We start from the raw sequence: 11,935 nt of genomic DNA on the forward strand, positions 1-11,935 counted from the left end.
CTGCCTGTCACCACAAAGCTACAGTTTTATTTTCTCTCTCTAACAATCATTTACACCTTTGCAGTACTATTATTCACTCTCGGAAAGCTCATTTGGATTCACAATGATTCACATTTCACGGCCTTCTGCTCTCTGTCTTCTTGCCGATATATGCTTAACGTATCCATGGTTGAAATGGTCGGTACAACACCCAACCATCTGAATCAATTTGCATTTATCAGATTCAACTTCAAAGAAAAGAGGCAACTGAAGATTTTTCATTCAATTATAGCATCATCTCATTGTTTTCATCCACAATCCCAACATAACTATTTTCTTGATTTCCAAGACATCCACATAACAAAATCAACATGAACATGAACACATTAACATTACCACCTGTCACTGAAAAAAGATAATTTTGTATGAGATCGGTTCTCGGTTATGTCGGATTCCACCAGCATTTGAGATCAACTAATTTTGGTATGTATTCCATCCAAGTACAACAACTCAGGTGAGTCCAATACAAAACAGAAACGATTTGCAAAGGATTGCTTTAAACTTTAGTTACAAGCCTTTCGTCAAAGTACAACAATACACAAGACAGCATGAAGGCCAAGATTAGCAGGCTGAAATTGAAATTTCCCATAAATATCAATATCAAGAATAAGATATTTTCACAAACTAACTTTTTTTTTTTTTTGCCAACTATAAACATCCCTTCACGGAAATTCCAGGATCTCATGATCCATGAAGACCTTCGCATAGGTGTAACTGTTGCTTGAGAGGATGCAAAGATCTGCAATGTAAATGAAGGAATGGAGTGGCTTTTGCTTCCCTGCCTGACTTGTGAATGCAGGGAATGACCAATGTAAATGTTGTGATGCCACCTTTCAGCATTGCTTCTAACCGGACTGCTCCCGTTCAGGTGTACTGTCAGGAGAAGGCTGTCGCTCAAAGGTCTCGACGTGGCAGAGCGTACCACCAACTTCATCAGCAAAAGTTATCTTTCTCCCTTTGCGAACACCATTAACAGAAGCAGTTGATTTGTTGTCTGCTGATCTCTGTCATTTAAATGACGAGGTTAATACCGAATAAGAATCAAACGCTCAAATTTTGGATACTGCCGGATTGAGGTTTTGTGAAGGAAACGGCGTCACCTACCATTATTTTACAGAAACGATTACAATCCTTTGTCATAATAGACAACCACTTCTTTGTGGTCTTTTCGAGTTCTGAAGCATTCTCAGCAGCTGCCCGCATCTGTCCATAAACAAATGCAAGCTATCAAATCAAGTCATGTTTAAGCATTCATTAGCAAACGGCTTGCTAAATGGTAAATTGCAGGATAAGATTTTTGGAACAGTTCAATTCTCTCAATGAGCATAAGCATCTGGTGGATATCTGGCGTGCTGATACAGGAAAACAAAACTAACATCTGATATCAATGTCTGTTGTTGAGTAACACAAGCATGTAAGCTACAAGTAATCAATACAAAAAAAAAAAAAGTACTATATCAAAGAATCAGTTGCTTCAAAAGATTGAACTTAGTGATTTGGGTTTGTATAGTCGAATGTCTTAGCAAACATCTCACATCGCAAGAACATGCTTGTCATAAGAGTAATTATGATACATAAGTATTGTCAATCCTATTTCATAGCTATTATTGGGGGAAAAAAAAAAGAAGATCAAGCAACCAGAACTGAAGGGATGAGCACTCAAATTTGACATGGTAAAACAAACACAAGGCAGTCTTGTACATGGTTTTTTAAAGCTAGGATGTCAAGGGTGTGAACAATGAATTGTTTGAAGTAGATTCCAGAAGACATGCATTTGTTAATGTGGGAAAAATGAAATAGCTATACCTCCTCAGCAGTAAATTCAGAGAGCAGGCAAGAATGAGCTTCTGAGCTAAGTGTTTCTTCCATGATGTTCTTCATGGAATTTAACCCCTTCAGAAGTTGCATAGCAAGTCTTTCTATATCATGCATCTGCCGCTGTGAAAACTCGATGGCCTTCTCCATATTCATGTGAATTGATGAAGTCTTCATGCAAGAACATGGCATCCTGCCAGAAGTCTCTGGTGACTTGACAATTACTTTCTTAACAGGAGGGGGAGGACCATTAGATTGGTTCCTTGGCTTTTTATTTGTTTGCTCAGGCCCCAGACATTGTTTAGCTTCCTTGGGACCTAGAAGTGAGGAGGATATCCTTGCCTTTATCCATTTCTCGCATGAAAGCCTCTTCCTTTTAGCTAGAGATTTTTCTAATCCAAATGGAGCACGGTGACTATTGACAACGATAACAAAAAAAATGTATTAGTACACAGATACAAATACAATGCTTACCAGTTGGTCGACTGACATCTTGTAGATCAATGTCCCTTAAAGCCTGGCAAAGTTTCTCCTGAGAGGTTGGAGACATGGTCTGCCACAATGTAACGACAAAATGTAAGCTCGGGAGATTGAGATTTAAGGACAATATTTAACAGAAAATGCAAGTAATCAAACCTTCCTATATGATAATAGCTTTTCGGGAGGATGATCCGCCAACAACTCCTGATCACATTCAGATTGTTCTTTGCTGATCACAACTGAATGAGATATTGCAGTTATAGTTGGCTGATCTGAAGTAGCATCAAGCTTTTCTTCCACTACACAAGACAAGTCTTCTGTGTCTTTCAGTAAATCATCTGTGCATTGCAGACCATCACTTGAAATTATACACAGAGGAGATGCTTTACGAGAGTGGGGATCAAGTTCTGTCGATCCATCTGAATTAGAGAAATTGGATATTTTCCCAGAGAAATCAATTGCTTTCTCTGCTTGGCCATTAGAAGCATTTTCCAATTTACAGAAAGGATCTGTCTCCTCACCAGCATGTTGCAACTCTTTGGCCACACTGAAGCATGTCTTGGAGAGTGGCAGGGGGCAGAGCACGCTACCAGCCATCACATCATGAACTAGATCATCACAACTATGATCTTCCTTTCCGGATAAAAATATTTCCTCCAAACCAAATACTTCTTTACACAAGAGGTAATGCTCATCAATCACATCGTTTGCCTGACCGTATACTGGCATCTCTTGTAGTGGTGTACCATTAGCTAAATCTTGAGTATCCTCATTTACCATATCGACAGCACAGATAAGTTTTGCTTCCATTGGTTCATAACTATGGCATTTAGCTGAACAATTTATCTGTTTTGATGTGCTCTTATATGTAATCTCTTCAGGTAAAATGCTTCTTTTCTTATTTCTCCTATTGTTAACATGATAATTGTCTGCAGGGGCAGAGATGGAGTTGGGACTGGAGCCACTGAGAGGAACTCTCACATGTTTTAAGCCATTTAGAGGAACTCTAACATGTTTTGATTCTTCCAAAACTGATGGTATGACATCCCAATTTGGAATAGACGAAAGGTCCTTGGTTCCACCAATTTGTTCTTCACTAATTTCAGGAACACCAGGATAATTTTCTGGTTCTCTATAGTTAATGGAAATCTCACAAACACAACATACTGGGTCTTTACTAGCAGGAGCAAACTCACCATTCTCCCCACTAGATGGCTCTTCAGGACAGACAGGTTTTGCTATAAAACTAGCAGTTGAATTCCCAGAAGCACAGGTATGCTTATGCATCAGAGCATCATCTTCAGACTTCTCAGTTTTAACAATGTTGTATCTAGGACTATCAACGAAAAGGTTATTCTTTAGCTTAGAAATTGACAAAGAAGAGGCCTCACTATCTTCAGTGTCTTTCTGAAACAGATTGGCTGATTGGGTGCCCTTGACAGCATGATCATCTTCAATTTGGTAATCCAAAGAACAAGTATCTACAATCTCACCTTTAACATGATGAACAAATTCAGGAATGGCAGTACAAAGGAGATCACCATTTACAGAAGCATTAGAAGAAACCAGAGAATTACTGACTTCCATATAGTGTGTCCCTGCATTCATCCCAATGTCATCATAAGAAATATGATAAAAGAACAGAAAGAAATTTATTATGCGAAGATGGAACTTGCATCTTTTTCCAGAATTTATCAGCCAACTTGCTCTTGACTTAGTGTTTGCATGGAATATAGAAGCAAAGGCAAAGTAGCGCATTAAGGAAAATATAGAGTAAATGAATATCTACAAGTCGAGACCTCACCTGCTGTGTTTTTCACATCGACCTCTGTAGCATCATCCTCTGAAACCCTTCCCTTGGTTGATGCATTAGCTTTTACTACAGGTGACAAATCTTGCACAGGATCACAGAACCTACAGGGTGACAATGTGTCCACCTTCTTGGAAACTAAATCATCTGAACACAAATGTGCACGCTTTGGTCGCTTCTTGTCCCGAGCAGGTCCCTTTAAACGCTTCAGTTTGATAAGGGGTTCCTCAAGGTCAGATTCCTCCTGTTCCAGTTTGACATGTTCGTGATTCTGCATATCGGATTCCCCGGAAGTCGAATGGCATCCAGAGTCAACTTCTGAGGAAAAATTACATTTTGGGGCCTTCCGTTTCCTAGCTTTGCACCTTTTTCGCAAATCCTTCAAGGTTATGCCAATGGCACTATGTTCATCAGAGACGCTATCAGAGAGGGTGTCGACATGATCACTAGATTTGCAGGTGAAGCCGTCATCCTCTGACTCGAGCATCATAACTTTTACCTGCTTGCCTACAGCGGGATCACACTCTTTCTTGTGCTTCTCACTTGCCGCAGATAAACCTATAATTTCCACGCCATTCTCTTCATAGATGACACGTACGTGTTTGAGTCTCAACGATCGTCTTCTCGGGTGGTTGACATTATGATTTCTTGAAACTGAATCCTCCATATTTGAGCAGATAAAGATTCGAGCGTTTGCAACTATCTAACTCAGCAAGACTGCAAAGCACAGACCGACTTCCTCTCCCGGCAAAAGGGTCTCTTTCTTTCCAAGATCAATCCTGCGGCATAATGTATCCCTTTTCCTACCAGTGACAAGAACAAGCAGAAAAAAGTGCAAAAACAGAATCCATCAAGATCAGATTGCCAGTGACTGTCTCATAATTTAGGATCAGGCACCCTGAAACCTTTCAGCGGATCTTGAGGCCAATTCGTGATTACATACACCAAATCCTGGAACCATATGGTATCGGAATTCCAAGTACTGTGACCTGGAAAGCATCGAATCCATCATAAATGCAACAGCACAACCGATCTAATCAAGCGATTCAGATCTGACCAACAGACCCAGACAAAAGCACCGAACCCCAAAAAAGAACAAAAAATTCGAAACCCTAGCTCGAAAACCCATGAGAAGATCGATCCGAAAAGGAACAGTATCCGAGGGAATCCGAGCCGGGGGGATCTTACCTTGATGGATGTGATCCGCCGAGGAGATGCGGAGGCCGGCGGCAACCGAAGAGGAAAACCCTAGTTGAGCGGAGGCGATCGCCCGGGGGTACCGAGGCGTCGAGGGCGGGAAGGAAAGGAAAGTCGATGCGAATTTGTTTAATAGGAAAATGTTTTTCGCGCCAAACTTTGGCGGGAACCCGGATTTTAACGTCGGCTCCCGCTTCGAACACGTGGGTTTCTCGGATACCCTTACGGTGCACGGCGGTGGTGCCCTCGCTTTGAGATTCGCTCAGGATGCTGATTGCTTGCATCAAGATCCGTGCGCGGTCCACCACGGCTCCCGCTTCCGACGCATCGAGGTTTCTCGGACACCCTTACATCACACGGCGGTGCCCTCGCTTTGAGATTCGGTCTGGATACTGATTGCTTGCATCGATCTCCGTGGATGACCCGCCATGGCCGGATCATACTGTCTGCTCCCCGCTTCCGACACGTCGGCTTATAATGCCCACGCTTTGAGATTCTCACCCAGCGGCTGCATCGAGATTCGTGCATGGCCCAATGTGGACGTTGAGATCAACGCCCCTCCCTCCACCTAATTAAATTCCTAACATCCTCTCATAGATCGAGTGGTGGGAATGGCCCGATTATTTGGGTTTTTTTTTGTTCTTTTTGGAGAAAGTAAATGATGTTAGGTCCGATGTTTAAGACAAGTGTTGCTCTTATTGCTTGATAATTTGAGAGTGATTGATTTAGTTTAATTATAAAATGTGGTAATGATTAAGACTCCTTAAACAATATGACAAATGCTTAAATGTTGAATAATAATCTAAATATGTTTGGTTAATCAAAGGCTCAAAAAAAATTATTATTTTTAATAATAATAATAATAATAATGCTATGAAATATCATATTCATAATTAACTATTTATATATGGAGCACTATTTATATATCTCATTTAGAAAAAAAAAAATAATATTTAACACGATTCGAACACTCGAGTGATAGATGAATATCAGGGGGGAAAGAATGACAAAAAAGATAAACTGAAACAATGAAAACTTTGACATCTTGTTGGAAGTGAATCATGATAAGTTTGTTTGGTCTCAATTCGGTCTTTTAAGCTTGTCGACTGATACGACATATTTTGGGACCCCAGGCACAACATCGTTGACGCCACCCCCCGCACAAATGAGAACAGTAATCGGCCTGGATCCTGACCAACGTCAACCGATGCTTCTTCCCCATGACACGGCCACCTCATCATCCAGTTCACTTTACAGAAAGCTTACGACATCGTCCCGCGAACCTAGACGTGCTGACTCATCAGTCATAATATATTTGTTCACTAACATCGACATCGGAGCTCATCTTGGTTGGGCACATTGGTCTCGTGTTTTGGAGGTGAAGCTAATGTAATTCTCTCGGGTGAAGGAATGGTGAGGCATGTGAAAGTGTTTGATGAAATGTTCTTACTCTCTCTTCCTCGGGCTCTCAGGCAAATGCTCTGTTCTTCATTGCAGATCAGTTTATCACGACGCATGGATTTCAATCTTCCATTTCCTTGGCAAATCAACAGTTTTGAAGGTATGGTTTGCAGGAGTGGTTGCGGCGTGTCCTCTTGCTTCGGTATGGGTTCATCGAACTATATGATGGAGGATGATCTCATGAACTATCCTGGCAGGGAAGTGTGAACAAACCAGGGAGATAATAAACTTGGGGAAATGATTAGACAGAGACATTAATGGAATCTTAGGAGAAACACAATAAAGAAACCAAACTCCCTTGATGATTTGTGTTGGCCTGTTGCTTTCACCTCCCTCTTTCTATCCTCAATCAGTGAGCACACGAGAAGGGCACTCCAGAATGGCTGACTGCTACTCTGACCTTAAAAACATTGGAAGTATTTGAGACTGGAATTGGGTCATAAAACCTGATGAAAGTGCCCTTCTCTTCTGCACTTCTTCTCCCTGAGTTGAGATACAAACCCATAATACAACAAAAGGCTTGCATGAGTTGGAAATCAGGTAGCTGAACCTGACAGTCTCGTAAAGGGTGGAGTGGAAATGTGATTGGAAGGCATCCATAAGATGATGATTAAAACAGAGTACTTTTGAGATGATGGAGAAGTGAGCACTCGAGAGAAGATTTAAGGTGTTCTTTTAGAGTGATCCCCAAGTCAGAGCTGAACTCTGTTAAAGGAAGGATAAACAATTGCCATTACAGATGGATAGAAGCACAGGTAAGACTGGCAAGTGAAAACGATGACTGTAATAAACAATTAAACCCCTAATAATTTATTCCTAACACACAGATACTTCAGATTATATCCAGCAACAAATAAATAAATATATATATATATATAAGTGAATTTTCGAAAAAGGTTTTCTTTACTAAGTGTCTTATTTTTTTTATTTGAATTTTTATATAATATTTATATAATTTGTATTTAATAATAATAAATAAAAAAATTTAGTATTTTTGATATTATTAAAAGAAATTTAATGTAATGTAAAAATATTATAATTGGATCGATTGTCCCCTAAAAAAGATATTGTTTAGGGATTCTATAGATGGGGTATTTTCTGAAAAAAAAATATTTTTTTTTCCAAAATTCATCATATATATATATATATATATATATATATATATTAATCAAAATAGATATTCTCAAGGGGGACCTTTTGGTAAATCTGAAAATAAAGCAGGGAAACTGGGATACCACTGTTGGAGGGTGGTGGTGGGCCACCCCATTAATTCGGGAGAATCTTATCCTGTTAAAGTACTAAATTACCCTTTTCTCTTTTATTCCTTTAATTTTCTCACTAAAAAACTGTTATTTTGTTCATTTCCACGGCGTTAATCGACTATTAATGAAGCGGATAATGGCCAACCCACATGTCCATCAGTGGTTGGATAAAAACGCTGTCCTATGTTTCAAGGATGACGTGTCACTCGCTTCCAATTTTAAATTTATCGGAACAATATTTAAAACGGTGAAATATAAAATAATAATAAAAATGGTCAGAAGGGGTGAGTAGAGATTCCGCTACACGACAAAAAGAAAGGGGGAGGCCGGAGCCGAGCCTGCGACCGGCGTGACGGTCGGGATTTCTCCACGTGTCCATACCAGAGTTAACCGCAGGTCTGCCACCATTTCCTAACCCGAGTTAAGCCCTCCACCCACCGCTTTATTAGACTTGCGTGGGTACTTTTCGCTCCTCCCTTTCTACCCTTCTTCTCCTCCCCTTGCGTCTTTGCAGCGCTTGCGCCGCCGAAGAAGACCAACTCGGCTCACCGTCGTTACCGAGTCTCGCTGGTTTGTGGGAGCTCGATTCATCGGCTCCGTTCTTGTTTCATATCGGTTTGTTGGAGGGAAACCAGTGAAGATGGAGGAGGGGAGTTAAAAGGTTGGCCTTTTTGTTTTTACAGTGTGCCGCTTTTTTGTCGGTGTCGCCGGCGGACCAGTGTTTCAGTGTGCCGGCGAGGGATCATACAGGAGCGGTAGCTGGTGAAAGCTTCTCCTTTTTCAGTTTCTTTCTTCTTTTGTGTCTTGAAGTTGAGAGGAAGAGAGATTTCGATGATGGAATTGGAGAATTCCTCCGTCATGACCGTCTCCAACTCCGGCTCCGGCGAGGGCAGCGTCTCGTCGTCGAGCCAACTTCAGCTCCCCGCGCCGCCCCCGCAACCGCCGCCGCCGAATCCGGTGGTCAAGAAGAAGAGGAATCTCCCCGGAACGCCAGGTAAGTCAAATTGGAGCTTCTGCTGTCCCCTTCTGGTTCTTGTTATTGAATGGGGATTTGTCGGATAGATCCGGAGGCGGAGGTGATCGCGCTGTCTCCCAAGACGTTGTTGGCGACCAACCGGTTCGTGTGCGAGATCTGCAACAAGGGATTCCAGCGGGACCAGAACCTGCAGCTGCATCGGAGGGGGCACAATTTGCCGTGGAAACTGCGGCAGAGGACGGGAAAGGAGCCGCGGAAGCGGGTGTACGTGTGCCCGGAGCCGAGCTGCGTGCACCACGACCCGTCGCGGGCGCTCGGCGATCTCACCGGCATCAAGAAGCACTTCTGCCGGAAACACGGGGAGAAGAAGTGGAAGTGCGACAAGTGCTCGAAGAAGTACGCCGTGCAGTCCGACTGGAAGGCCCATTCCAAGGTCTGCGGAACCCGCGAGTATCGCTGCGACTGCGGCACGCTCTTTTCCCGGTATTTCGACGAACACCTTCGCTGCATGACCAGTCGTTGTTGATGCAGTTGTGACAGTCGATTTGGATCTCGGATTCATTGTTTCTGTTTTGTTCACGGTGTGTCGATCTGGTGTGGGTAGGCGAGATAGCTTCATCACCCACAGAGCATTCTGCGACGCGCTCGCGGAGGAGAGTGGCAAGAAGGGGCCAGGGGCGCAGACTGCGGATCCAAAGCCACCGGCGGAGGAAGAGAAGGCAACGGCAACCGAAGAAGAGACGGCGGCTGAGGAAGTAACAGCAGCAACAGAGGCGGCGGTGGAAACAGCTCCGGCCGCGGTGGTCGCGGCTCCGTTGCCACCACAGCAGGTGGCCCCGCTGGAGCTACAAGGTTGGTGGTTCTCCGTTTCTAGCCTCTCGTGTCCATCTCTTTTTGGTCTAGTTTCGGACTGCGGAAGAATCCTATTAGCTCACGGATAGAGAAGAAGGTGAACGAAGGGGTTTTGCGGGATCTGAAGCTTCGTATGCAATAAAAAACGCGCATTTAGCGGGGATTAGGACATGATCGTTGGAGTCTTCTGTCGTCTGATGCTCTCCGAGTGCCCTCGTTGTCGATCCAAATGGTGAAGAGAAAGGTGGAACTTTTGGAGAAGGTAGAAGGCAAAAAGAGGCTTCTTTTAGAGAGAGAGAGAGAGAGAGAGAGAGAGAGAGAGTCCTGAGAGTTGTTTGGTTCCTTCCAAAAGTCTCGCTCTGATAAGAAACTTTCCATTGCAGTTGATGAGCTAAAGGAGTTGGAATCAAAGAAATCTACTCATCTCCGCCGCATCATTGCTCTTCTTTTGGTTTCCCTCCCTTAACGTGCTTGCAATTCCACTGCAGAGCCAGCTGAGCCGACCGAATTGCCACAGTACATGCCGCCGCCGTCGGCGTCGCTGGCCAACACCAGCGGTGTCAGTTGCAGCAGCAGCAGTAGCAGCAACACCAGCCTGTTTGCGAGCCTCTTTGCGTCGACTACCTCCACCGCAGTAGCCCACAGCACGGCCACCTTCTCCGACCTCATGAGCGTGATGGGCCACGCTGACCGGCCGCTCACGGAACCTCCCTCGCTATGTCTCGCCACCAACGGAGGCCCGGCGTCGTTGTTCTCGCCGCAGGCGCAATCTCATGACCGGCGTCCCTTCGCTCCGCCGCCGCCCTCCCCCCACATGTCAGCCACCGCGCTGCTGCAGAAGGCAGCTCAGATGGGTGCCGCCGCCACGGGCTCATCCTTCCTCAAGGGGTTCGGCCTCGACGCTTCCTCGGGGCAGCAGGAGAACATCCAGGATGACGGCCTGCAATGGGGTCACCAGCGAAAACTGGAGCCGGAGCCAGCACCAATGCTATCGGCGGGGCTCGGGCTCGGGCTCCCTTACGAGCCGGACCTGATGATGGGTTCCTCTTCCTTGTTCGTGTCGAAACCAGCGACGCTGGACTTCCTAGGTCTGGGGATGGGTCCAGTGGACGGCACCGCCAACGGCGGCCTATCGGCATTGATGACTTCGGTCAGTGGCGGCGGCGGCGGCGGCCTCAACATGGGACCAGGAACAGCTGCCGCAGGGTGGGAAGGGACGGAGAGGAAGCCGTCTAGCCCTGCCATTCGCTAGCAGACTCATTGATCTCTCCATGTTTGCTTCATTAGCTAGTGACATTCCAGTGATCTTTAGCTGCTAGGGAACGGAGAACAGGGCAGCTCTGTTCTTGTTCTTACTCTCCTTTGCTCAATTTTTATCTTCGTTTTCTTTCTGTTCCCGTCGTTGATCTCATCGAACATAGTTGTACATCTTGTTTATGGTTCTCAGACGAGCTTCTTGAACTCACAAGTTTCAGGCATTCATTGCGAGCTGCACCAGCTACAAAGTGCAAGAACCGAGGCAGCCCTGTTCTCCTTGCTTGACTTTTGTCCATCCGTTAGCAAGAGAAATAGGACGCTGAAGCACCATGAACCTCCTGTCCTCGCAGGACGTGGGGGTTTGCTCCCTGTCTTTATTATCAAGTCCACCTCGGGAGATGAATCCATGACTTTAAGCTGCAGGTACGATTTCGAAAAAGAGTAGCTGCAGCATTTCTTTGAATCTAAGGAGCTGTAGAAATCAAATCATGGATGATCGAGGTAAGATGGTTCCCATATCTCTACAGATCCAGCGAGAAAGATCAAGAAAACACTGCTCGATATCATCAACCCATTTTAAGATCCATCATCGTCGTCATCATCATCCTTACTACTCGTGTTCGACCAAAAAGGGGATCGTCCCACGATTATGCCTGCGCATGAAGAAGGGTGTGTAGCTCGGGAGCGTGTCGGGATTTGCGTACTTGGATTGCTGTTCTACAAGAGTTTATCATGACTCGAGGCTGATCAAATAAGAAGCGTACAAAAAGAGAAGGAAGACATGTC

The 11,935-nt window shown here is 44.4% G+C and overlaps 2 protein-coding genes across 3 annotated transcripts; one reads left to right on the top strand and one right to left on the bottom strand.

The window, feature by feature from the left end:
- Positions 1–471: 471 nt before the first annotated feature.
- LOC135633488 (uncharacterized) lies at positions 472–5,470 on the bottom strand. The gene is made up of 7 exons (XM_065143004.1): positions 5,333–5,470; positions 4,139–5,133; positions 2,491–3,932; positions 2,329–2,407; positions 1,846–2,246; positions 1,144–1,242; positions 472–1,043 (listed from the first exon to the last, which is right to left on the bottom strand). Exons 2-7 carry the CDS (start codon positions 4,809–4,811, stop codon positions 885–887), a joined length of 2,853 nt encoding a protein of 950 aa, XP_064999076.1. The 5' UTR covers positions 4,812–5,133; positions 5,333–5,470; the 3' UTR covers positions 472–884.
- Positions 5,471–8,531: 3,061 nt separating this feature from the next.
- On the top strand, positions 8,532–11,289 carry LOC135581294 (zinc finger protein ENHYDROUS-like). 2 transcript variants are annotated; one of them, XM_018823970.2, is made up of 5 exons: positions 8,532–8,634; positions 8,748–9,058; positions 9,127–9,523; positions 9,645–9,892; positions 10,381–11,289. In XM_018823970.2, the coding sequence occupies exons 2-5, from the start codon at positions 8,896–8,898 to the stop codon at positions 11,142–11,144; spliced, it is 1,572 nt and encodes a 523-aa protein (XP_018679515.2). In that variant the 5' UTR covers positions 8,532–8,634; positions 8,748–8,895; the 3' UTR covers positions 11,145–11,289. The 2 variants fall into 2 exon arrangements, with proteins under 2 accessions (XP_018679515.2, XP_065000148.1); XM_065144076.1 differs by having other exon boundaries at positions 8,537–8,725; positions 8,875–9,058.
- Positions 11,290–11,935: the final 646 nt, after the last annotated feature.

The sequence above is a fragment of the Musa acuminata genome, chromosome BXJ3-3 (genome assembly GCF_036884655.1).
Source record: "Musa acuminata AAA Group cultivar baxijiao chromosome BXJ3-3, Cavendish_Baxijiao_AAA, whole genome shotgun sequence".
In the NCBI taxonomy this organism is placed as follows: domain Eukaryota; kingdom Viridiplantae; phylum Streptophyta; class Magnoliopsida; order Zingiberales; family Musaceae; genus Musa; species Musa acuminata.

Excerpts from the sequence above, each read along its gene's own strand:
- LOC135633488 (XM_065143004.1), bottom strand. The coding sequence starts at position 4,811 with ATGGAGGATTCAGTTTCAAGAAATCATAATGTCAACCACCCGAGAAGA. Across the intron at positions 3,933-4,138 it reads CGATGTGAAAAACACAGCAG|GGACACACTATATGGAAGTC; the intron begins GTGAGGTCTCGA and ends GGATGAATGCAG. Across the intron at positions 2,408-2,490 it reads AGCTATTATCATATAGGAAG|ACCATGTCTCCAACCTCTCA; the intron begins GTTTGATTACTT and ends ACATTGTGGCAG.
- LOC135581294 (XM_018823970.2), top strand. The coding sequence starts at position 8,896 with ATGATGGAATTGGAGAATTCCTCCGTCATGACCGTCTCCAACTCCGGC. Across the intron at positions 9,524-9,644 it reads TGCGGCACGCTCTTTTCCCG|GCGAGATAGCTTCATCACCC; the intron begins GTATTTCGACGA and ends TGGTGTGGGTAG. Across the intron at positions 9,893-10,380 it reads GGCCCCGCTGGAGCTACAAG|AGCCAGCTGAGCCGACCGAA; the intron begins GTTGGTGGTTCT and ends ATTCCACTGCAG.